The 25,689-nt window shown below is 40.5% G+C and overlaps 1 protein-coding gene across 2 annotated transcripts; it reads left to right on the top strand.

Moving 5' to 3' along the window:
• Positions 1 to 296: 296 nt before the first annotated feature.
• On the top strand, positions 297 to 16,464 carry zpld1a (zona pellucida-like domain containing 1a). 2 transcript variants are annotated; one of them, XM_026182310.2, is made up of 11 exons: positions 297 to 2,356; positions 2,833 to 2,946; positions 3,357 to 3,478; positions 3,703 to 3,884; positions 4,436 to 4,508; positions 4,950 to 5,047; positions 11,596 to 11,676; positions 11,781 to 11,952; positions 13,295 to 13,397; positions 13,673 to 13,702; positions 15,634 to 16,464. In XM_026182310.2, the coding sequence occupies exons 2-11, from the start codon at positions 2,841 to 2,843 to the stop codon at positions 15,807 to 15,809; spliced, it is 1,143 nt and encodes a 380-aa protein (XP_026038095.1). In that variant the 5' UTR covers positions 297 to 2,356; positions 2,833 to 2,840; the 3' UTR covers positions 15,810 to 16,464. The 2 variants fall into 2 exon arrangements, with proteins under 2 accessions (XP_026038095.1, XP_080163568.1); XM_080307442.1 differs by having other exon boundaries at positions 3,258 to 3,478.
• Positions 16,465 to 25,689: the final 9,225 nt, after the last annotated feature.

The raw sequence follows: 25,689 nt of genomic DNA, 5'->3' as shown, positions 1-25,689 counted from the left end.
AGCTGAGGCCACCTACACCACACCAGGGCCTGTATTTCTGTCCGAGGCCATCTACACAACCCTAGGGCCTGAGTTGCCGGCTGAGGTCACCTACACCACACCAGGGCCTGAGTTGCCGGCTGAGACCACCTACACCACACCAGGGCCTGTGGCTCTGGCTGAGGCCATCTACACCACACCAGGGCCTTAGTTGCTGGGTGAGGCATATTACACAACATCAGGGCCTGGTGCCCCTCAGGACACAGAAGCTGGAGGATGTTTGGTCATTTGTTCTGACACAAGCTGTTGGGGAATTCTATATAATTCTAATATTTTTAGCCAGTTTATGAAAGAGTTTCCAAAACCAAATTTGCGTAAAGTTTCAAATAAAAATTTCCAGTTAACTCTGTCAAACTCTTTTTCGGGATCTAGAGACAATATTGTAGTTTCAATGTTTTCACTTCATGAGTAGTCTATTAAATCAAGCAATCTACGTATATTTGTTGACGAGTGCCTGCCTTTTATGAAACCAGTCTGGTCAGTTAGAATTAAAAGGGGGGTTATCTTCTCTAATCTTTCTGAGAGAGCTTCGCAGATTATTTTGAGGTCTACATTAATAAGGGATTTTGGACGATAGCTTGAGGGAAATCAGGAGTCTTTGCCTGGTTTTAGCAGGAGACTAATATTGGCAGAATTCATATTTGGTGGTAGTCTGCCATTTTCCTTGACTTCCTGCAACATTCTGTGGAATACTGGTGCCAGAACTGTCCAGAATTCTTTGTAGAATTCTGCAGGAAAACTGTCTGGACCTGGAGCGTTATTATTGGGCATACTTATCAGGGCTTCTGGAGTTCCCCTGGTGTCAGTAGCAAATCCAGTGCCATTGCTTGACGGTCTAATAATTTTGGAAGAGTTACGTTGCCAAGAAACTGGTCAATTTCATTTTTAGACGGGTTCATTTGTGGTGACTATAAAGTTTCATAGAAATCCCTAAAAATGTTGTTTATTCTTTCAGGTTCATATATTGCGTTACCAGATAAATCTTTAACAGCACATATAGTTGTTTTTTCTTTATTTATTTTTAACTGGTTAGCTAGAAATCAACCGGATTTGTTACTGTTCAAAGTTCTGCAAGCAGTCTTTGAACTAGGAAATGATTTTTTCTTTTTTATTAATAATTTCAATTCTAGTTTTGTCTTGCATATTTTGTTTGGTATTTCCTGATATTGTTTCCTGATATATTCCAATATACTGTTTGATTATATTTGTGGACTGACAATTACGCTGAGTTCCTGTTGTGTTGAGCCTTTTTTCATATTCTTAAATTCTTGTTTTAATAGTCTAAAGTTGTGGACTGTGCACACTGGCTGTGTATTTTTGTGATGTAACCAAACCTTTTCTGTCCCTCTCAAAAAGCCCAAGGAATCACAAGAACAAAGACTTTTTTTCTTAGCTGCAGACTTCCTAATGTACAGCCTCAACAAGATATTTTGTGGACTGGAGAAGTATGAAGGTGATACAACTCAGCAGACTACACCTGATTAAACAGATTAATTTGTGCAAAAGAAGAATGCTTTTTAGCTTTAGCACCAAAAATGTGTCCTTTTTTCCCCCCAATAGGCCTAGAGTGAGAAGTTTCCTAAAAATTCAAACCGCAATGTCCTGTCCTCATGTTCCACATACATTTATATTCATATTTCAACTGGCTAATCCCATGAAACTCCACAAATTTAGCTTTCTTTTACTTTGCCATGTGGTGAGGGTCCTGTGACCAGGAGTCAAAATTTGGGATCAGGTATGCAGTCACAGGCAGCTTGCAGCCCCACCTACCAGATTGCCTGCTGTTGTGTTGACTGAGAACTGCAGCAGACAAAGAATGAAAAAGCATGGATTCCCTGGGCCAAAGGCCCGCACAGTGGGCTTTGCACTCCCTGACTGGCCTAGAGAGAAAGGAATGGCTCAGTCAGCAAGCCAAGGCCACTGAAGCGATGAAAAGATAATTCAACACCCCCACCCCCACCCCCCCCACCCCCCCAGCTCCTGGACCTCATGCAGCGTCAAACCATTTGTGAGCAGTGACAGAGCCAGATTGGGCCGAAAGGATATGAGTGGGAAACTTCAAAACCTGCTCATATTTCTGTGGATGTGAAAGGATTTGTATAACACATTCAGTTTTGATGGACTTTCCCATGTTCAATCCAGACAACCCTTTTTGTTGACACGTTCAAATAATGAATCTGTTATGTGTATGGTCCCTTTTTCCCTCCTGCTCATGAGTTCTGTTTCTAGTTGTCAGGTAGGGATGCTGTGCAGACCACTCCATCGTCTGTCCCAGGCTTATGGAGAACCGCTCACTTGCTGGCTGCCAGGAACCAGGGTGAGTAGTTCTCCCTCTCACAGAACAACTGTTTGCTTTTGTAGGTGAGGGTTTTATTAACTACATAATCTGCTACAAACTAGTTTTAATTTAACAGTTTCCAGAGGACTTTCAATCATTGTAATTGTCACTGAGGCCTCATTTAAAACTGTATCAGTTTCTTATAACTTGCCAAAGCTGTGGGTGCTCAGTGAATGTATTTGGTAGGAATATAAAAAATGTTCAACTTAAGGGAAAACTGTAAATCTTCCCTCCTGCCATTAGTGCATGTAAAACAGATTTTACTTTCTGTCTTCCTACATGAGACGTTGTATTTTCTAAAGTGAAAAATGAATTTTAATTAAGTTTTATTTATATAGTGGCAATTCACAACAACAGTTGCCTCGGTGCACTTTATACTGTAAGGTAAAGACCCCACAATATAAAACAAATGGTGTTGATTGGATTATTCACATTACATTATTGATCTGTTTCAGGTGCTGAAATGGAACATATATTTGTCATTTTTTTAATGTTTAGTAAGGCCTTTTCAGTTGGAGCTCAATTCAATGGATACAACTGTGATGCAAATTTTCACAGCCGCTTCCCTGGTGAGGACTTAAAGACTTTTGTTTTGTGAATAACTGAATAGAAATTATGTTAACATTCTAAAAATGTGAAAAAAATTCTTTTGGACTACCTACATGTTCCAAAGATGAGGTGATAAGTTTTTTGGACACCAGTATTATGACATACAAAACTAAATGTTACAGACTGTAATCCCAGAAGCTAAATCTTTTTTTTTTCTTTTTTTTTGGGGGGGGGGGGGGGGGGGGGAGAGAGAGCGAGAGAGAGAGAAATGTACTATTGTAAAATACACAATTTATGTACATATCATTAGATTTTTTGGCTTCTTTTCCAGCTGAGAGAGATATCAGTGTATACTGTGGGGTCCAGACCATTACCCTCAAGATCAATTTTTGCCCTGTTCTCTTCTCTGGCTACACTGACACCGACCTAGCCCTTAATGGTCGCCATGGAGATGCCCACTGCAGAGGCTTTATCAATAACAACACCTTCCCCACTGTTGTAATCTTTAGCATCAGCCTGGCAACACTTGAGTCCTGTGGTAATTCTTTGGTGGTAAGAAAAACATTTTCTTTTTTGTATTAACTGCTCTTACTAAATTACACACACACACACACACACACACAGAGAGAGAGAGAGAGAGAGAGAGAGATATGTACTTCAATCAAGCTTTTCTTGATCTTGAGAACTTTTCTTTTTATCCTGCACAATGTCCAACCCTTCTTATCTTAGTAAAAGAGCTGGAGCAGGAATTTTACTCACACTGATGTTGCTTACAGGTGTTAACTGCTCAAGGACCCAATGCTTATGGGAACCTGTCCCTGGTGCAGATTGGAAACATATCAGGGTATATTGATACACCAGACCCTCCAACCATCATCAGCTACCTGCCAGGTCTGCTGTATAAGTTTAGCTGCAGCTACCCATTGGAATACCTAGTCAACAATACACAGCTGGCCTCGTAAGTCTCACTCATACCTTTAAGCTTGTTTGATACCGTGATCCTATATACATGTAAGTTTCAATCATTATATCAATTGGCAGACAAAAAAAGAAGCAGTTTAATAATAAGTTAATAATAACAATTAAAAAAAAAAAACAACAATATTAATAAAAGCAATACTAATAATAATAATGAAAATTTATAATATAAAGTTATTAAGTTCCACACAATACAACAGAATTTTTTTTTGTTGTTGTTTTCATGAAATACAACCCAAACACAGTTTGTTACATATTTTCAGATTTTAGGTCCTCGACCCCACAAAAAGTCCAATTCAGATTACATATATTAACTTCTAAAAGGAGATATTGGAAATGTTTGGTCAGGAAAGTGTATATGTTAACCTGAAAGAGTGACGTATAGGCATGGTTTTAAAGACAAGGATTCCTCAATGTTATGTAAATTTTAATATAAAAATGTAATTTTAAAATACTGATGCTACCATAATTACTGTTAACTTTCATAATGTTTTAGGTACTTACTTCTTTTTTCCTTTATCTTGACTGTAGGTCATCAGCTGCAATCTCAGTGAAGGAAAGCAATGGCACTTTCATTAGCACATTGAATCTCCTGCTTTATAATGTAAGTTCACAACAGTGAGTTATAAATGTTCATTTGTGTTTTACAGGTGATCTTAGTCTGTTGCACCAAAGATAAAGCCATACTTGTATGCATAAAGTGAACATAAAGAAACTCTGCATCTATGTAAAGTTGATCTCTACCTCTTACAGATGTATGCATCAATTGTCCATGTACAAAAGAAGAATGATGCCAGATTCCCAGAAATTGTTGTTATACAGTTGATGTAAAAAGCAAATTATTGCTAATACTGTAATTATACAAACGTATACTAAATTTACTCTTACTCTTACCCTAAATCCACTTGAATTAAACACTAGGGCTACATCGAATTATTTAGAAAATAAATGTCTAAAAAGCAAATAAATCACTGTCAGTTGGGTGGACGCGAAGAGCCATGTAATATCACATCTATGCTTAAATGACAATTTGCTTTTTATACAGGACTCATCATATATTCAGCAGTTGTCCATCCCAATGGCAGGACTGACCCTGAAGACACGCATATTTGCAGCTGTAAAAGCCACTAATCTGGATAGAAGGTATTCAGTCACAATGTAGCCTTTCAGCCTAAATATGCCACCCACACGATGACTCATTAAACTATGATACATGATGACTTTCATCTGTGCATAAAAGCACTGAATATGTTAAAATAATACATTGACATTATTCATTGTAAATGAACTGATTCTTATATAGTATTTTTCTAGTTTAGCGCTCAAACCTCCTTATACAACATGCCTCATTCACCGTCTAATGTTCACACTTCAATGACTGTACTGTAGAGCAACTTGGGGTTCAGTGTTCTGCCTTCTGATTGGTAGATGACCTTCTCTACCTCCTGAGCAACAGACGTCCAGCTTACATTACCTAGTATTCTTAAGTGTTCTCATATCAAAGTACTAATCAGGCCCACCTGTGCTTAGCTTCTGTCTTCAGATGAGATACATGACCCCCCCCCCCTCACGCACACACACACGCATGCATGTTGGGTTAACTGATAATTCTGTTTTGGGCTCTGAAAGCTAGGATAGGCTCCAGCACCCTGTGACCCTTAACTGTATAAACAGCTAAGAAAATGGTCTCTCGGCATAAAATAAAAGGCTACATTTATGTTATTTCTAACATAGATGTAAATGTAATTTCTAATTTTCATGTTCGTTTATAGTCAGTGTTGAGGAGTAAACCTACGCATACGGATCAGTATTTAAGGTTTGACTCTCATCGTCCACTGGAGCATAAACAACATAGAGCCAACACCATCCCCGCAGACACAGTGGCCAGGGAAGCAGAAGAACATCACATCAAGAAGGCCCTGAGGAAATGTGGTTATCCCAGCTGGACATTTGTCAAAGCTGGGAAGGCGCCTAAAGAAAGCTCCAGCCGATCAAGGAGAGAAGGACAACTGCTGACTAAGCGAAAGCCTGTAGTTATCCCATACATGTCAGGAGTATCGAAATACTTGAGACGCATTTTCTAAACACTGCGTCTCTGTGGCTTTTAAACCGCAAAACACGCTGCGCCAAAAATTGGTCCACCCCAAGGATGGGGTCCCCCAGAACAGAGTAACTAAGGCTACGTTCACACTGCAGGTGAAATCGCATCAAATCCGACTTTTCTGACCCTATGCAACCCATGGTATGACAGCGTGAACAGCACAAATCCGATATTTTCAAATCCAACCTGGGTCGCTTTCGTATGTGGTACTGAATCCGATACACAACTGATGTTTGAGAAAGCGACTGCTGTTTGAATGGTCATGTTGCATTAAATCCGTCTTTTACGTTGCTGACACAAGACAGACGCCAATTATCAGCGCCGGTGAAGCACCCCAGAAGACGTGAACGCTTCCTGGCCATCCAGTGTAGATGTTAGTGAAACTGTTGAGAAGACAACGCTGGACAAACGTGAACATTTTATTTGTACTGTATAATCTGCAGATTCTGACAGAAATCTGCAACTATCCTTTGAAGCACCACTCCTCTCTTAAACAGCAATAAGGATAATTATTAAGCCATATGAAAATAACAAAATAACTTTATAACTTAAAACAAAACTGGGTGATCAATCAGTGATCACTGTCAGCCTCTCTCGGCTTTTATTAACACTAATCTTTTTAAAGCTCAGTTTTTAAAACCTTACGATGTAAGTACAGCCCAGCCCATACAGCAGTATATGAATGACTAACCTGGTATTGTGGATGGATTATCTCAGTTGTTCTCCTGGCTGAAGTTTGGTCTGTTTACAGCATCCTGCCATGCGATTACATTTGTTCCTGACCACCAAGAATCCTCACGTTAACTTTTATTGAGTTGAAAAAAGCGTGTTTATATTATGCTCATATAGCCATGTCGCTAGCGGTCACGTAGCACATCGTTATATACCAGCTAGCCAAACTTAAGTAACCCTACAAACGTCAATGCTGTTTAGTTTTCTGTCTTCATTTATGTCGGAGCTGTACGTTTGAATTTGTTTCCAAAATCCCTCAGTCAGGACATGCTATATTACTGGCATTATTAATATTTAGAAGGAAGCTAGTGAGCTAACTTCCTGCTAATTTCTAACTCCGTTAAATGTCATAAATTCCGTTTTCATGGATGCCTGGATGTTAAAATGAGTTGTTACACCTGGTAGAGCAGAACGCTGATCATTTTATTACAGATGAAAGACTTAAGACAGTTTTTCAACTCTCGGTGATGCCACAGTGATTGTTTGATTTATGGACCCACACTGGAGTTGAGCCCAGACAAGGCTAGTGACGTCAGACTTAAAGACCAGGGCCATCAGTCAAACAATACTGTTTGGTCTGGGTCTAAACAGAGCGCGTTGTGTGTAACATAGAAACATCAGTTTCTATGGGCCGAAGGTTTTTTTCTTTTTTGTAACGGTATAAACAATGAAAGGTGGTGGATTGGCCAGATGGTGGCCGATGTGTAAAAATAAGTCAGTTGTTTGGTGGTGGCTATGGCGGAGCTTTCACAGAGGCCAGCAGGTGGAAAGGGGAGGCAGGAGAAGGAGAGACCCGAGGCGGCCGCTGTGTCCAAGTGTCAGGTGAACTGACACTTGGACTGACACTAAGAAGTTATGAACTGCAGTCTATCTGGGTCAGATATAAACCAAGTTTAGGTGGAGTTTATTCTTTGCAGAAAAGTTTGCAGAACTACGAACGCAGCTGGAATCCACAGCTGTGCGTGTTCATGGAGCTTGCATTTTCACCTGCTGGACATCACTACCTGACAAGGTTAACTGTCTTCAGAACATTGCAGAGGCCTTGACAGTAATTGGTTCTACATATCTGTGTGAGCAGATTTTCTCTACACGAAGAGTGTCCTCAGGTCTGAATGCTGGACACTCGGAGACCAGAGATCACATTAATATGTGTATCCCTGTATTAACAAACATGCCATATTGGCCCAGTTTATTTTTCTTATCATTGTTGTGAGGAGACCACAAATAGCATTTGCACTTTCTGTTGTACAGTTCATTTGCTGTTATGAAGTTCTTGTTATGGATAAAAAGTTTCTTTTTTTGTTTCAAAATAGCTGATAACTATTCGCTGATAGTTGCAAACATCTGTGAACAAATATAATTCTATAAAGTTGTTTTATATAGTGTGTAACTGTTAATATAGAGCGTTATTAAATTTATTGCTAATGCAATCAAATGGCACATTGACTTCTGAGGAAATTTTAGATGGCACTCATCATCAGAAAGGTTGCCTATCCCTGGTTTATAAGATTGGGGAAACCTGCAGTCATCTGAGACTGAAGAAGTCACTTGGATGAGTGACAAAACGTTTCTCCCACTTTAAAAGCTACGTCCAGATTAAGAGAACCAACTTTTGGAGATACACACAGAATAGTTTCCTATATGAGATTGGTGCAAAAAGTGCAGCCTTATCTAATGTCCATCCTACTGTTACTCATTTTATATTAAGATTTAAAAATCTAGTTGCTACTGTTATGGTGAGTAACCTTCAGTAATAGTTATTAAATCACAAAGCAATAGTACATTCATGTAGTTGTAAAAAGCATGATAATATATTAAGTACTCCAAAGTATTCAGAATACATTACTTTCATTGAGTAACATAACAGAATACATTACAAAATACATTTTGGGGCAAGTATTCTGTAATCTGTAGTGGAATACATGATAAAAGTAACCTTCCCAACACTGTTTATAGTTTAAGTTCAATGAAGCGAGACACAATTTTAACCAAAAATCCAGAAAAAAATCCCCACATTACATAAAATTATAAATGGATTTTCATATAATTGAGTTAAGTATGCATTTGAATCCCTACAATCTAGATAAAATTCTGGCTCCCAGAGATTAGATTACAATCAATTAATCAGTTTCAGAAACAGATACAGACCACCAATCAATTACAGATAGTCAGCTTATTATGTTTATAAAGCACACTTGCCCACAGAATAAAAAATCTTTAATTCCAACTTCTTCCACTACCATGGAGAAGACCAAAGAGCTGTCAGAGTTTGTCATGAGCAAGACTGTAGATCTGCATGTGGCTCAAATGACCATCAGCAAGAAGTTAGATAAGAAGGTGACAACAGCTGGTGCAGTTAATTAGATATGGAAGAAAGGCCATCAATCACCCTCTATCTGGAGCTCCATACAAGTTGTTGTCTCATGGGGTGAGGAGGATCATGAGAAAGATGGGACATTAGCCCAAAACTATGAACTTGTTAATGATGTGAAGGCAGCTGGAACCACAGTCACCAAAAACATAATTGGTAACACACTGCACTATATTGGACAGGTCTGGCATTGCCTACACCTGCTCACCCTGCTCAAGACAGCCTTGAACATCTAAATGTTTCAGAGAAGACTTAGGACAAAGTGCTGTGGTAGGATGAAAACAAACTCAAGCTCTTTGGCATCAACTTGTCACACCGTGTTTGGAGGAAGCAAAATACTAAATATCACCAAAAGAAGGTACAGTCAAGCTACAGGACAGGCATAGACATCGCGTCGGATCATCTGGTAGTCATGCTGTGGAGCTGTTTTTATGCTAATGGATGACTTCACTATATTAACAAGCCAATAGGCTGTAAAATTTTGGATTAGAGCGTCCTTCTCTCAACCAGAACACTAAAAATGAATCATGGATCACGGGGCGATCGTGGCTCAAGAGTTGGGAGTTTGCCTTGTAATCGGAAGGTTGCTGGTTCGAGCCCCGGCTTGGACAGTCTCGGTCGTTGTGTCCTTGGGCAAGACACTTCACCTGTTGCCTACTGGTGGTGGTCAGAGGGCCCGGTGGCGCCAGTGTCCGACAGCCTCGCCTCTGTCAGTGCGCCCCAGGGTGGCTGTGGCTACAGTGTAGCTTGCCATCACCAGTGTGTGAATGGGTGGATGACTGGATATGTAAAGCGCGTTGGGGTCCTCAGGGACTAGTAAAGCGCTATATAAATACAGGCCATTTACAATTTACCATGGATGAGTCTTCCAGCATGACAATGACCAAAAACACAGAATCATGACAACAAAGGAGGGGAGAAAAGGAATCAGCTGAGGAAGTTGAAGCTTTGAGTTGCCAAGAGGCAACCAAGTAACCTAAGGACATGTGCAAGTTTCTGCATAGAGAAATAGGCCACAATCCCTCCTTTGATGTATGCAAACCAGGTGACCAACTACAGAAATGTCCTACTTTTGTGCTTGTAAACAAGGGTTTATTTATCAAGTACTGAATCATATTTTTCTCCTGGACACAGTTTGCATTTCACCATGTGCTTTTGTACCATTGCAATCAGTAAATAAATAGTGTCCACAATTTAGCTATAGACCAAACCACAATTTTCTTCCTCCTGCACAAGAAATTATTTAACTTGCGCTGCAATTAGCTGAATCAGCTCAGAGCAAAGGAATAAAAGGGCATATTTGATTGTTGTTGTTGTTCTTCTTCTTCTTTCTGTCCTACCAGTGTGCAGAGACCTGAAGAGCTTTTGTACTAAAACTTTGTAATAAATACAATCCACCCACATACATGCCAACCCTCCCGATTTTTTCCGGGAGAATCCCGAATTTCAGTGACCCTTCCGAAAATCTCCCGAGCAACCATTCTCCTGAATTTCTCCTGATTTTCCACCCGGACAACAAAATTGAATCAGTTCGGCTGAGATTTAAATTATTAGATTAGATTAGATTAGATTAGATTAGATTAATCCCTCAGGAGGGTTCCTCCGGGGTTTTTAGACAGCTGAATAAACGTCAAACAGAAAACGTAATAAACAGAAGTGTGAGATGGTTGAGAATTTATGCCAGCGTCTGGTTTATTTTAGATAGCAAGGAGTAGATGGCAGAGTTTCACACCACCGAGAGAGCTCTTTTATCCGATAAATTAACACTGTAAAGTACCAGTTTTTTGTATATAAATGTATATGTATACCACTTTCTGAGGTCTCAAGTTTGGCAAGTATGCACCAGGGGTGAGAGGGAGTTTCTTTTTTTTTTTTGCTTGATTGTTTGTTTTTATACAATACTAAAAAATACATAAACAATTTTTAAATGGACTTTATCATGAATTAAATGACCCTTCTGGGATATTGATCTGATCGCAGGTGGGTTTAGCCAGTTTCAGTCTGAGGCTTTAAGAAGAACGTAGCACTTTTTAGACACTTCTTTTTTGTTAGACTGCAAAATCAGCACTGTCTATTAACGTTACTGATGGGTAGGACCAATAACATTAGTTGCTATCTGAATAATAACTTAAGTTAAACTGAGAACATTAATGTATCCACTGGCCAAGTTAACAGTTACCATAACTGTTTAGTATTTTAGTGTTGTGTTGTTGGAATGCCCATCTGCAATGTTGCTCTATGAAGTTGTGTCACACCTAGAGGAGGTAAAGAAGGCACTATTGGTATTGCTACTGTTATAAATAAGCATCCAATTCAATAATGGGTTTTAGTATCCATTATTATCCAAAAATGTTTTTTTTTCACAACTTTGCTCTGGAGGCACCATTTCCACATAAGGCTGCATACTGAAACAGAGTTATCCTAAAACAGGTTGTACCATGTTCTGTTCCTTTGTTCTGCTTTTAATCACATTTTTGTGCAAATTAGATGGAACATTCTAATGGACTACTGTTACACCACACCTTCTGGAAATCCTAATGATGACCTGCGTTACGATCTTTTCTTTAGGTAACTCCAGTACAATAACAGGCCCATGATTGTGTAAAACTCTGACTCCGACTATCCTTGACAATGTTTTAATAGTCTTTTCTAATGTTGCTTTTCTGAACTAGTTGTGAAAAAGACCCCCAGACCACAGTGTTTGAGAATGGGAAGAGCCAGATGGGTCGTTTTGCCTTTGAAGTATTCCGCTTTGTAAAGCACAAGAACCAGAAGATGTCCACTGTCTTCCTACACTGTGTCACCAAGCTGTGCCGAGCAGATGATTGTGCAATGCTGATGCCAGTGAGATTGGATACTGACACACTCACACATAAAAAAAAATCTTGAGATAAAATATAACACAATAATCTTGTTAGAGTCACCTTCATTTCAAAATGGAAAACTCCATTGACATTATTATTATTATTATTATTATTATTATTATTATTATTATTATTATTATTATTACTTAGGTTAAAATACGTAAGCTCATTTACAAATTCTTAAAAACAATTGGGAAATACTTCTACTGTACATTCTTTTCCATTACAGTTTATACCTCTCATAGTTTTTTATATTCACTCTACATTCAAAGGGTAAGTATACGTTTATTTGAATTAATAAATACTAGTTCCATTATGTTTTCCTACAAAGCATATACTGCATCATTGCATCTAATTTAATATTAATTATAGAAATAGTTTATTTCTTGAATATAAACATCAGCTTCACTTCAGCATTCATAAATTCAGTTCTTCAAGTATAGTTAGGTGCTCATAGAAACATTCCTTGTAATCACAATGGGCATTTCGTAAAGCATCTGTATGTGATAAAGGATTCGTTACAAAGCAAAGTTCATTGTAATAAATTTGCTGGAGCTAATCTGATGCTTCAGTATACAGTGTTAGATGAATGTCCACCTCTTCTCACCGCAACCAATCGCAGCAGATGACCGCCCCTCCCTGAGCCTGGTTCTGCTGGAACTTTCTTCCTATTAAAAGAGAGTTTTTCCTTCCCACTGTCACTAAAGAGTTGCTCATAGAAGCAATTAGTTGACCAGATTACATTCATATTTCTTCAGACTAAGTGACTGTCTGACTTTCCAAACAGACTGAGATTTCCAAATGGTCCTTCCATAGAGTCTAACAGACAGCAGTACCGTTATTGAACAGTGGTGAGGGCACAGCAGTTACAAGATATAACAGGTTATTAGCCTACATTCCTCATTTTTCAGACAGTACGATGTCTTGAAAGACACCTGAGCATCTAGATTTCATGTTTCACCATGAATCATCATGGAGCATTGTGGAGCGACTAGAGTGGAAGAAAACAGGTCTACTTTATACAGATGACAAGCTGAGATCAACAGTAGTTGTAACTGAATGATTGATTAGTTCTGTGTCTCCCCATTATACAATAATAAAACTACCAAAAATATTAGAGACTGTTCATTTGAGCAAAGGGGATCAAATCATTATTTCCCTCACTGCAGAATAAGGGGTTAGATATTCCTCCGATATCAAATTGGACACATATCTTGGCAACATCGATGGGTTATATTAGTAGTCTGTGTCCTGAATTCCTCATCATAAGAACATACACCACATGAGAGAGGACTCATTCTTTCTGTGTAATATTTTCATAGATCTGTGGCAGCAGGAAAAAGAGAGATGTCTCTGATGGAAAGGGATCAAATGCTGCATCTGGAAACGCCATCCTGACTGCTGGGCCTATCATAACTCGGAGTGGTATAGTTTAATAACACTCTCGCCTAACATTTCCACAGCTGAATAATTTTTACTGATTATCCAATGTATTACAAGACACTAATGTATGTCAAAATCCAAGATTTGACACCTAAATGTTGACTAAAGTTGCAAGCTTGTCTGGGTGACCTAGGATTTTCAAAACAGTACGTTAGACAAGGCATCCTTGTCTATCGTACTGTATACACGCGAATGAAAGAAACTATATACCATATGGATTACAGTGTGCTGAAATGCCATGTCTTTGTTTTTCACAGATGAAATACCAGCCAATAATTCTCAGCTGGGTAAGTCTTGTCATTCTGTTCAATAAGTGGTATGATGCTTTTGTGTGTTGTTCTACTTTTAAAGGTTATAAGATATTTGTGTTTTCACTGGGAGAAACATTTTCACTCATCCAAGTGACTTCTTTAGTCATAGCTGACTGCAGATTTTCCTACCTTATAAAAAGGACTAACTAACGCACTACTAACTAACAATGGGCTGTAATATCAATTTTATAATCATTAACATGCAAATTGTTATGACTAGGGATGGGTATCGAAAACCGGTTCTTGTTGAGAACCGGTTCCCACTGTTTCAATTCCTTGGAATTGTTTGCCATTTTTGCAAACGATTCCCTTATCAATTCCAGTTGCCCCGAATGACGTCACCACGTTGCGGAGCGTCATTTACCTGGCAGGAAACATGGCGGCTCAAATGCTCAAAAGTTTGATTATACTTTACGAGAACGGATGACAACAGGGCAACTTGCAATACTTGCAAAGTAGACATTTCATTTAAGGGAGGAAACACTACGAATATGCAAAAGCATTTGCTCACAAAACACACGATGACCTTAAATGAATGTCGTGTTTTTAATTCCGCTCCGGACTCGTGAAATCCAACCCAGCAGCAGCGGTAACGTTTGCACGTCCTCTCCCGTTAATGCGGCAGGTAAATAATCAACTAACAGTGCATATTATGTTAGTGCGATCTGCCTTATTACAAAACCTGCCATTACTGTGCGCTGCATTTAGGTGATCATGATGAGAGAGACAGACAGAGTCTGGCTGGCTCAGATGCTGGCAGTTCTCGCTGCAGTCTACTGGTAACGTCTCCTTTCAGGCCAGGATAGACGAATGTCACCGTGCAGTGACTAAGTTTGTGGTAAAAGGCTTGCACCCATTTGCCACAGCAGATGGTAAGTGAATGTGTTTAATTGTAGGCAGGAACATTACTGGATATTCTTGTGTAATTGCTACAGAATAATTGATGTTATACTTTGTTATTGCTACAGAAGAATATTTATTTTATTATTTTACATTTACAATTTTTTTTCCTGGGGACCCTGTGATACCCCATGGAAGAGCCATAGGCTGGATCTCTTAAGATCTCACTGTTGGGTTTGTAAGGCCATGTTACTCCTAAATTTCTATCTCGTTCAAAGAGAAGCTATAAAACAAAGTTCTAAGCTATTCGACCTTAGTGTTCTCCTTTCTAAAAAAGAATCAATAAGAGAATCGATAAAGAATCAAATCATTAAACAGAATCGAAAATGGAATCGGAATCGTGAAAATCTTATCAATATCCATCCGTAGTCATGACCCTTGATCGCTGGCCATGAGTACCATTAGAAGATTTCCAGCATGTTTGGAATCACAGCATTGTATGGTACATCTTTTACCATTTTACAATGCTACAAATGCATTATGAGCTGGTGAAACCTGCAGCCAGCTGAGACTGAAGAAGTCTGGATGAGTGATGAAATGTTTCCCCAACTGAAAATACTATGTCCAGATGAACAGAATCAAGCTTTGGGATTTCCTTAACTGGATGATTCCACAATAATCTAGACAGGAACATAGCAATATATGCAGCAATATATGACACACTATGTGAGTTACGGCCGGCAATGATCATCAATGTTCAAAAATTTTGGTCTGTTAGAAGTCAGTCTATATGGCTATGCAATGCCTGCGCATACTATATTCCTCAGGATTCATTTTATTGTTCAGCCAGTATATTGCTTTAGTTGTTATTGAAAATCAAATACTGAGCCGGGATGTCTCAATCTGACATTAAAAGTTGTGTCATTTCTCATTGGAATGGCAAAAAAGGTATTAGTGTTTTAACACTCACTGCTATTTGGCATTTTGCATGAACTTAAGAAAAAGCATTGAGAATGTGAAAGACATTTTTACATTTTGGAATGTTTCTTTGTGTTTGTGCTGCTTAGCCCATCTTAAAGCTCCAGTGTTTCACACAAATACAATGACCATCGCACTCATCTCAGGCATGATCATTCTGGGTGTCATGTGCCTATGCTTCTTCATCATGTCCCTCACCCTTCTGAAAGGCAAGAGCGCTCCAGTCGGCACCCTGTCAGGAGTCCGAAACCTAACCTTCAACTGAGTACCTGAACTCACACATTTCTCATCAGTTCAATGCTAACCAAGAATGCAGAACACACGCTGTCTGTGCATGTGGGCATCAAAGAATTTAACTGTTGAAAAAAAATACCTGTTACCAGGTCTGTACAATGAGTATTAGTGCAGGAGTTAAGTAAAACTGGGTTTTGTGTTCCTATCGCACAAAAAGCTAAGCCTCAGCCTGCATATTTTTCATGCAGCTTTAACCCATTAGTGGGGATACTAAAAACTTACTGCAATACCTCAGCTATACAGTTTTCATTGCAGGGTACGGGATCAATTATATGGCTTGCAGTGCATTATATAGTGTATAATAAACATAGCATTTCCTGAGAGAAATGATAGATATTAGAGAGATAGATTTACTTAATCATTTATTAGGAGGTTTTTTTCCCCTAAATATGTATTTCCATCGCTTGATTTAAATATTTTTAGTTACTGTGTTAGCAATAAACTTGATTGTTAAGGATATTTTGTACATGTGCTACCTTATGTATAACTTTTCCTGATATGTGGTTAAAATGCAACTTGATTTGTTCACGAAATGTACAAATTGTCTTCAAACGTCCATGTTGCTAATACTGCACCTTGACTTGTTATTAAAACATACCCATTTGCATATTTCTAAACATAAACTATACATTGCCTCTTAAACACTACTGTGGGATTACAAGAATTGATAAATGACTAGCATTGATATAGCTTGTATTTTTACACTACAATCCACATTTATCCATTCATGCACGCATACATGCACTGCTTGGTCAGATCATACAACACTACTATCCAACACACACAGACACATGAACATCAGGTGAGGTGGAGATTGGGGGTGAGCAAGCAAATGTAAATTTCTGCATTACTAATATACAAACCTGATGTAAAATCAGTTTGATTCCTTATCATAGTCCTTAATAACCTCAAAGACCTCTTTGCTTCATGGAGGGGCTTAACTTCCTCTGGGATCATTTATCATTTTACTGTTTCTTTTAATTTTTATAGAAAACCTAAAGCTAATATAACAGAATAGAATTCATTAAAACATTTTGTTTTGTATATATGGATAATTTTATTTAAACGCTTATGTTCCTGTACTGTGCATCCATGAAACGTAAGACGATTCGATCTGCGTCATTTCCGTCTTGCATTTATTTACTTTCCAGCTCTTTGAAACATCATGGCAAAATGTCGAGGAAAAACACCAAGTTTTTTAAATGGACTAACAATGAGGTGGAATTGTTGCTGCGAGTAACACAAGAGTACAAAGTTGGAAAAGCAAGCGTGAATATAAACTGGGAGACGTACCACAACAAATATGCCGAAATTAACATTCCGTCTTCTTTGAAGAAAAACGTGAAAATGTGGAGCATGTACAAACTTATATTAATCTTTAATAGCGCTATGAAAAATGGGGGAAAAACAAAACTGCTGTACAATGCCATACACCATCTTAGTTGATTGGTTACATGACTGCATCATATGACTAAAATGCGTCATCGTTTTCAAAAGCCTCCGTTTTCGCAATCCACACTGCAGTGTGAAAACAGTGTTTTTAAATTCATCTACAATTTCAAAAAGATCAGTTTTCCTTGACCAAAGAAGCCATCTCAGTGTGCACGGAAGGACAAAACAGAGAGAAAAATATGCGTTTTCAAACGAAAACGTATTAGTGTGGACATGGCCTTAGGCCTGTGAAATACTGGTGACCTTTGAGGGTGTATCTTAAATTTCACCCCATAACAGCTGGGATAGGATCTATCCCAACTGTGACCCAATTCAGGGTCACAGTATTTCTTTTCATAATGCCTATTACATTAATAGTAGGGGGCTATTCCAGAAAGCATGTTCATCAAACTCTGAGTTTGAAAGCAAACTCTAAGTTGATAAACTGTGAGATTGACAACTCTGAGGTTACGTCCACATGTACCCGGGTATTTTTGAAAACGCAGATTTTTCTATGCATTTGCACCTTTCGTCCACACGTAAACGGCATTTTCGGTCACTGAAAACGGAGATTTTTAAAAACTCCGGCCAGGGTGGATATTTTTGAAAACTCAATTTTTGCATTTTGCGTGTGGACGAGAAAAACGGAGAAAATGCAGCGTCAAAGGTGTGCGCATTTTTTGACGTCACACTGTGCGCCACGTTATTGTTTCGGTGAAATGATTTTCTACAATACTGTTACTGTTAATTGTACTCTCTGCAGTGTTTAAATGCTTACATATACACACACAGTTACTGTCCCTCCACACATATGACTGGGTTCTGCTTCTATGCCCCAGCTTTGTTTACTTTTTCCCACCGAGGCTTCTAGACTTCTGATTGGCCAACATTTCTGCACAGTTAGCAATATATCGCCACCTGTTGCTTTGGCATGTTCCTAGCAGCGTTTTCCTTCATTTCTGCCTTTACGTGTGGACGGGATTCTTTTTTAAAACGAAAACGGAAAATCTCCGTTTTCAAAAATACCCGTGTACGTGTGGACGTAGCCTGAGTTATTTGAACATACTCTGATCTGCTGTTCTAGAACAGCAAACTCAGAGTGTGTTCAAGCTGATTTAAGCTAGAGCATGAGGAGTGAAAGAAAGTCATTCTCCATGGAAAACCGATACTAGGATTCACCATGGCAACGGGTAAAGAGCAGAGCATTTCAATTTATGGTATAGTTGGATATTTCAAGATTTCAAGATATTTCAAGACATTTTAAATAGGAATACAGATCATAAACATAAAAAAAAACCTTCTATGAATAGATCCAGATGTGATCAGCTGAGGAATGGCTGGAGTCTAATTGATCTGGGATTGATGCGGTCTAAATCTGTGATTTAAAATAAGATCCACTTTGGATCCAGACACAGTTTACTGATCTGTTACAGACCCTATGATTTCGTCAAGTTGATCTGGTTCTGGTTTGAACCACCCAGACTGATTTCAATGATTTTCAGTGAAAAATATCTCAAAGCTCAGACTCTAAAATTCAAATACTGTACCTAAATCTGTGAACACATTTCAAAGTGAAATTTTGGGAACACAGATTGTCTGCAGGCTGCATTTAAAACATTAGTTTTGTGTTTAATGTTAGACTCTTAAAGTCATCATCTCCAAGATCCAATTGTGACAGACATTTTTAGGTCAGTGTAACTTATTATAATAAGATAAACAATTGATCAATGTGTAACATACAGTAAATATTTTCGGTACAAAGGGACAACATCAGATGGAGTCTTTTAGATTTTATTCTGAGCTGATAATAAATCTGTGATGTAATCGCTGTCCTTATGTATTGACAACCAAATGGAGTCTGTTATCCTGGTAACTCACTAAGAGTTGAAGTGAACTCTCTTTCTGAAACAAGAAACCTGAGTTTCCACCGTCTCAATTTTAACAAACTCAGAGATGTTAGCTAGACCTCCTTTCTGGAATAGGACGGTTTTATCTATCAAAGGTGGAGTGCTGCACAAGCTTCCCCATTGGTCCCGCCTCCGGGTCTAGTTGGCTCCGGGGGTGGGGGTGGGGGGAGGGGGGTAGAGGAAGAACATTATATATATGTAGTATATACATTGAGTGAATGTGCAGTAGTAGCAGCAAGCAGGTGAATTCTGTACATTAATAAGAATAGAAATCTGACTATTTTACAGAATAGACAATATAAACATATTTAAAATTAAAGGAATTTGAAATGTACATTGTGCCTGGGTCTAGAGTGTCTGGAAGAGAGTCCTGTCTCAGTCAATTATAGATGATGTGAGAGGGCGGGTGTGTGTGTGTTTAGGGCCTGGATGGCTTGGGGATAGAAGCTCCTCTTGAGTCTCTCTGTCCTTGCCCGGATGATGCGGAACCTTCTACCAGATTGCAGAAGTTGGAACAGTTTGTTGCCAGGATGGGAAGGGTCCTTCAGTATCTGCGCTGCTCTAGTCCGGCATCTCCTGGTGTAGGTGTCCTGAAGCGGGGGGAGAGCAATCCTGCAGCAGCGTTCTGCTGTACGGATCACTCTCTGGAGAGCTTTTTGGTCCTTCACACAGCTGTTCCCAAACCACGATGTCATGTTCTGTGTGAGGATGCTCTAAAAGTCGAGACGAGACCAAGACCGAGACAAAAAGTCTTTAAACTGCAGCCAGATGCTGCTTCATTTACGGGTGTCAGACATATTTATGTGTTTTTGCGATGCACTCACACAGCCCTCCTCACCGCTGTCTACTGTCTCACTCACTTACTGAGAGGACAGACGCACGCTCCACTTGACTGTCGCGTCTCTCACCCTCTCTGTTTGTCACATAATGATTTTATCCTATATCCTCACATGTGATTGGCCACAATATGGAGGGATTGGAGCATAGCTGAGCCACTGTGTGAGAGCTGACCAGTGAAAGGAAATTAAGTGAGGAACCGGCTCTCGTTCAATGGGAGTTGACTCTTCTGATTCACTACAAAGCACTCTCTAAGCACGGCTCTTAGAGCTGATGCTTTTGCATGACACATTATCAAACATTACGTTCTGTGTCATGTATACTGTTGAGTCCAAATCTCCCGACCACTATGTCGATCTGAGACAGCAAGGCGGAGACAGCGAGACCAAGACAAGACCAAGGGATCCAAGACCAAGACAAGACCAAGACCACGTAAAAGAGACCGGTCTTTCTCTTTTCTGCTGTGACTCTCCTTCCTTTAGGCTGGTTTTCTCCCAAACCGTTTGCCCTGCAGACACCGCTGTCATGCCAAATCGACCAGCACAAACGTGCCTACAAAACAAACACATTTTTGTTACTGTACTTTCTAGTTTTTCATTTATTTTCCAAAATATCACCAAAAATATGTGTGAGAACTACAGTGAGGTTAGAGTAAGAAATTTTTTTTTTTTTTTTAAATTCCCCACTCGTCCCCTGTGGGCGGTCAATCCTTCAAGCTCGGGTCCTCTACCAGAGTCCTGGGAGCTTGAGGGTCCTGCGCAGTACCTTAGCTGTTCCTAGGACTGCGCTCTTCTGGACAGAGATCTCCGCTGTTGTTCCCGGGATCTGCTGGAGCCACTCGCCTAGCTTGGGAGTCACCGCACCTAGTGCTCCGATTACCACAGGGACCACCATTACCTTCACCCTCCACATCTTCTCAAGCTCTTCTCTGAGCCCTTGGTATTTCTTGAGCTTCTCGTGTTCCTTCTTCCTGATGTTGCTGTCATTCGGAACCGCTACATCGATCACTATGGCCGTCTTCTTCTGTTTGTCTACCACCACTATGTCCGGTTGGTTAGCCACCACCATTTTGTCCGTCTGTATCTGGAAGTCCCACAGGATCTTAGCTCGGTCATTCTCCATCATCCTTGGGGGCATCTCCCATTTTGACCCCGGGACTTCCAGGTTATACTCGGCACAGATGTTCCTGTACACTATGCCGGCCACTTGTTTATGGCGTTCTATGTATGCCTTGCCTGCTAGCATCTTACACCCTGCTGTTATGTGTCTCTGGAGCATCTTTACACAGCCTGCACCTGGGGTCTTGCCTGGTGTGATAGACCCCAGCCTCAATGGATCTTGTGCTCAGAGCTTGTTCCTGTGCTGCCATGATTAGTGCTTCCGTGCTGTCTTTCAGTCCAGCTTTGTCCAGCCACTGGTAGGATTTCTGGATATCAGCCACCTCCTCTATCTGCCGGTGGTACCAACTATGCAGGGGCCTGTCCTTCCATGATGGTTCATTGCCTTCCTCCACTTTCTTGGGTTTCTGCTGCCTGAGGTATTCACTGAGCACGCTGTCAGTTGGGTCCATCTTTGTGATGTATTCGTGGATGTTCCTTGTCTCATCCTGGACTGTGGTGCTGACACTCACCAGTCCCCGGCTGTAGCATCCCCGGTTGAAAAGATGGTCTCTCAAACTGATGGTTCACAATCCTTTTATTAAACAGCCGTGTATGTGAACACACCGTAAGAGCTACAACATACAGAATAAAAGACTACCGTATTTTCACGACCATAAGGCGCACTGTGCTAAAAGGCGCAGTCTCAGTTATGTGTGCCCTTACTGTATTTAACACACACATAAGGCGCACTGGACCATAGGGCGCATACAAGTACCGTATGCGTATTTAAAAATAAAGCGGGAGCAAACCTGAGTTCGGTACCTTACTCACATTTTTATTACCAGTAATCGTCATCATCAACAACACACAAGCATACAAGTGTGCATATTTAACAATAAAGCAGGAGCAAAACAAAGTTTGGTACTCACATTTTTATCATCAATCAAACCCATCGAAGTCCTCATCCTCTGTGTCTGAATTGAACAGCTGCGCTAAATCTCCATCAAACATGCCAGGTTCACTTTCTTCACTGTCAGAGTCACTTTCCGTGCCGTGCGGCTCCTCGGAAATGATGCCGGCTTTTGCGAAAGCTCGAACAACAGTGCCAGCAGACATGTTAGCCCAAGCATCTACAATCCATTCGCAAATTGTGGCGTAACTCGCCCGGCGCTGCCTTCCACTCTTAGTGAAACTGTGGTCTCCATCGGTCATCCATCGCTCCCAGGCCGCTCGCAGCCTTACTTTGAACGGGCGGTTCACACCGATGTCCAGCGGTTGGAGTTCCTTTGTCAGGCCTCCCGGAATGACAGCAAGCTCACAGTTCATTTGTTTCATTAGTTTTTTCACATCGGCTGTGAGATGGGCACGCATAGAGTCACAGATTAAGAGCGATGGTGATGCGTGGAAAAAACCACCTGGTCTCCTTACATACACCTCCCTCAGCCACTCTTTCATCATTTCCTCATCCATCCAGCCCTTTTCATTTGCCTTAATGATGATTCCTGCTGGAAACTTCTCTTTAGGCAAAGTCTTTCTCTTAAAAATCACCATAGGCGGCAGCTTCTGTCCATTAGCATGGCAGTCAAGCACAACAGTAAAAGAAGACTTTTCGTGCCCCGTTGTGCGTATCGCTAGCGTGCTGGTCCCCTTCTTCTCCACAGTGTGACTCACCGGGATGTCAAAAGTGAGCGGGACCTCGTCCATGTTTGTGATGTGGCTGGGCTGGATGTTTTTGTCGCCGATGTGTTTGCTGCAGTAGGAGCGGAAGATGGCCAGCTTTTCCTTATAATCCGCTGGAAGTTGCTGCGCTACCGTAGTCCTGGTCCGGATGGAAAAATGGCACCGTTTCATAAAAAGTGAAAGTGAAACTGCTTTTAGCCGAATGGTGACCGTCGAAACGCTTCTCCCGCTCGTTCTTTGCTCGATGATCCACCGCTCGGGCCACCTCGCCTTATGTCCGCGGAAACTCAGCGGAAACTCAGCTGCGTTTTCTTGACCTGCCGGAGCTTGTTTTCCAGCTTCCTCCATTTGCGAACCATCGATTCGTTAATCTTAAATTCTCTCGCCGCTGCTCGATTTCCATGTTCCTCCGCGTAGCTGATGGCCTTCAGTTTAAACTGTGCTTCATAAGCGTGTCTCTTTGCCATTTTCAGGGTTGCGCCCACACTTCACCCTTTAGCGTTCTCATGGTGTTCTCTACTACGTCCTCCTTACAACACACAGGGCGCACTGCGCTATAGGGCGCGCCGTACTTTTTGAAGAAAATCTAAGACTTTTAAGTGCGCCTTATGGTCGTGAAAATACGGTATTAGTAAATCAAACAGTGTGTTACCTTTAACCTTTTGACTTATTCATTAATCACAAATTAATTCTCCTTACCTTACATAACAAATAACACTAAAACTTGTAAATTATTGCATATAACAGGGAAATCGTTGCATCGCTGCCTAAACATGACGAGGTACGTTAGCGCCCTCTAGTGGGTGAAAACTTAGCCTTTATGCTTAGTAGCGGTCAGCAGCTATATGCTCCATAAAACAACAAAATACATATCTACAGGACAAACTTTGTTACAAACCTTGTTCCCTCATCAACCAGGTGCTAAGAAACTGCTGTTGCACCTTAATAGCCGTTCTTTTTCCCATTCCCGTCCATTAACCATAGAGCACACCTTCTCTCTGTGCATTAAAACTCGCGCTTCTGCCATATGGTTTACGCCACTTGATTTACGGCACCTTGTCGATCTGTGACTTTCAAAATAAAAGCATTCACTCCAACAATATAATAGCCACTCATAAGTTTACAAAACACTGCAGTTAAACAGTCTCTAATAGCAAAACCAGTTTCTGCACTGGGCGTTCCACTATAGAACGTTTACTTGAACATTGTCCCTTCTCAGTCTTCCTTTCTCCGAAGCAAATCCTTACTTACAAGTCCGTCTTTGTCAGTTACTGTGTCCATTACACGTGCTAATCTCCATTCATTGCGGGGTAGATCATCCATCTTCTCCATGACAACATCTCCAACTTTCAAGTTTCTCCTTGGAGTGTGCCATTTCTGTCTTGTTGCGATGTTGGATAGATACTCCCTTTTCCAACGTGACCAAAACTGTTCTGATAAGTACTGCACCTGCCGCCACCTTTTACGTGCGTAAATATCCTCTTTGATGAATGTGCCTGGAGGGGGCAGGGGTATCTTTGATTTCATAGTAAGCAGGTGATTTGGCGTCAAGGGCTCTGGGCTGCTTGGGTCACTTAGGTTGTCCACCGTTAGAGGCCTGCTGTTGACAATCGCCATTGCCTCATAAAAGAATGTCCTTAACGATGCGTCATCCATTCTGCCAGATGAAAGTGAAACTGTGGAGCGCAGAATGTTTCGAACTGTCCTGATTTGTCTTTCCCATACACCTCCTGTATGACTTGAATGAGGAGTGTGCATTTTGAAGTCACACTGCTTCTCTGCAAGAAATGTGGTAATGCGGTTGGAGTCCACTTGTTTTAAAGCTTCTTGTAGTTCATTTTTGGCTCCGACAAAGTTGCTTCCTTGATCGTATCTAATCTCACTGACTGCTCCTCTTATGGCTATAAAACAGCAGAGCGCATTGATAAAGGCGTCTGTAGTCATGTTGTCCAACATTTCTATGTGCACTGCTCTGCAGCAAAGGCATGTAAAAAGAAATCCATAATGCTTGTGCTCTTTGCGAGCTTGTTTGGTTAGAAAAGGACCAAAACAGTCCATTCCACAGAATGTAAATGGTGGAGATGGATCTAAGCGCTACGTTGGGAGATCAGACATCTTTTGTTCCTCTGTGCCTCTTCTGAGTTTGCGACACTTCACACAGTGGTGTATAAAATTTGCTACGGCCTTGTTGATGCCTGGAATCCAAAATCCATTCACTCTGATCTCATTGATTGTAAAACCTTTCCCTTGGTGCTGCACCTTACTGTGGAAATGATCTATTATTAGTTGAGTGACATGGTGACCTTTTGGAACTATCACTGGGTGTTTCAGTATGGAGGAGAATGAAGCATCTTTAAGTCTTCCTCCCACCTTAAGGAGTCCATCAGTATCAAGAAAGGTGTCCATTTGAAACAGTTTATTTTTGTGTGGAAGTGGTTTCCCGTTCTTTAGCAACCTTATCTCCTCTGCATATTCACTTACTTGTGTGTCCCTTAGAATAACACATTGTGCATTTTGTCTTTCTTGTACTGTACTGTGGCCTGTTGTTTTGTCTCCCTTGGCACAGCGAATGAGTCGAGCTATGGCTTGGGTGGCTTTGTACCATGAGGAAAACTTTGTTAACTTGTCTGATAAACCTTTTTTCTCTGTTTTGAGCGTGTTCAGTGCCTGTACCTTCTTAACCTCTGGGTCTCCAAGTGGTATGTTCATGTCGATGTCTGCAGGTGGAGGTACAGTACAGAAAGGCTTGTTTATGCCCTCCTAGACACGCAAAGTGACACCGTGTTCATTGACCAAGATGTGTCTAATAACCTCCAAGCTAGGGCTACCCCAATAAGGTTGAAGCTCACTACACTGCTTGGTAAGGATGTTGTTGTGCCAAGCGAACGCATCTCAG

The sequence above is a fragment of the Astatotilapia calliptera genome, chromosome 10 (genome assembly GCF_964374335.1).
Source record: "Astatotilapia calliptera chromosome 10, fAstCal68.1, whole genome shotgun sequence".
NCBI classification, from domain to species: Eukaryota; Metazoa; Chordata; class Actinopteri; order Cichliformes; family Cichlidae; genus Astatotilapia; species Astatotilapia calliptera.
This window is presented reverse-complemented; position numbering and strand designations above follow the sequence as displayed.

What these genes read in the sequence shown, in the direction of transcription:
- zpld1a (XM_080307442.1), top strand. Translation starts at nt 2,841, where the DNA reads ATGGAACATATATTTGTCATTTTTTTAATGTTTAGTAAGGCCTTTTCA. An exon ending in AACAATACACAGCTGGCCTC is followed by an intron (nt 3,885 to 4,435) that starts GTAAGTCTCACT and finishes TCTTGACTGTAG; the next exon opens with GTCATCAGCTGCAATCTCAG. An exon ending in ATTGTGCAATGCTGATGCCA is followed by an intron (nt 11,953 to 13,294) that starts GTGAGATTGGAT and finishes ATATTTTCATAG; the next exon opens with ATCTGTGGCAGCAGGAAAAA.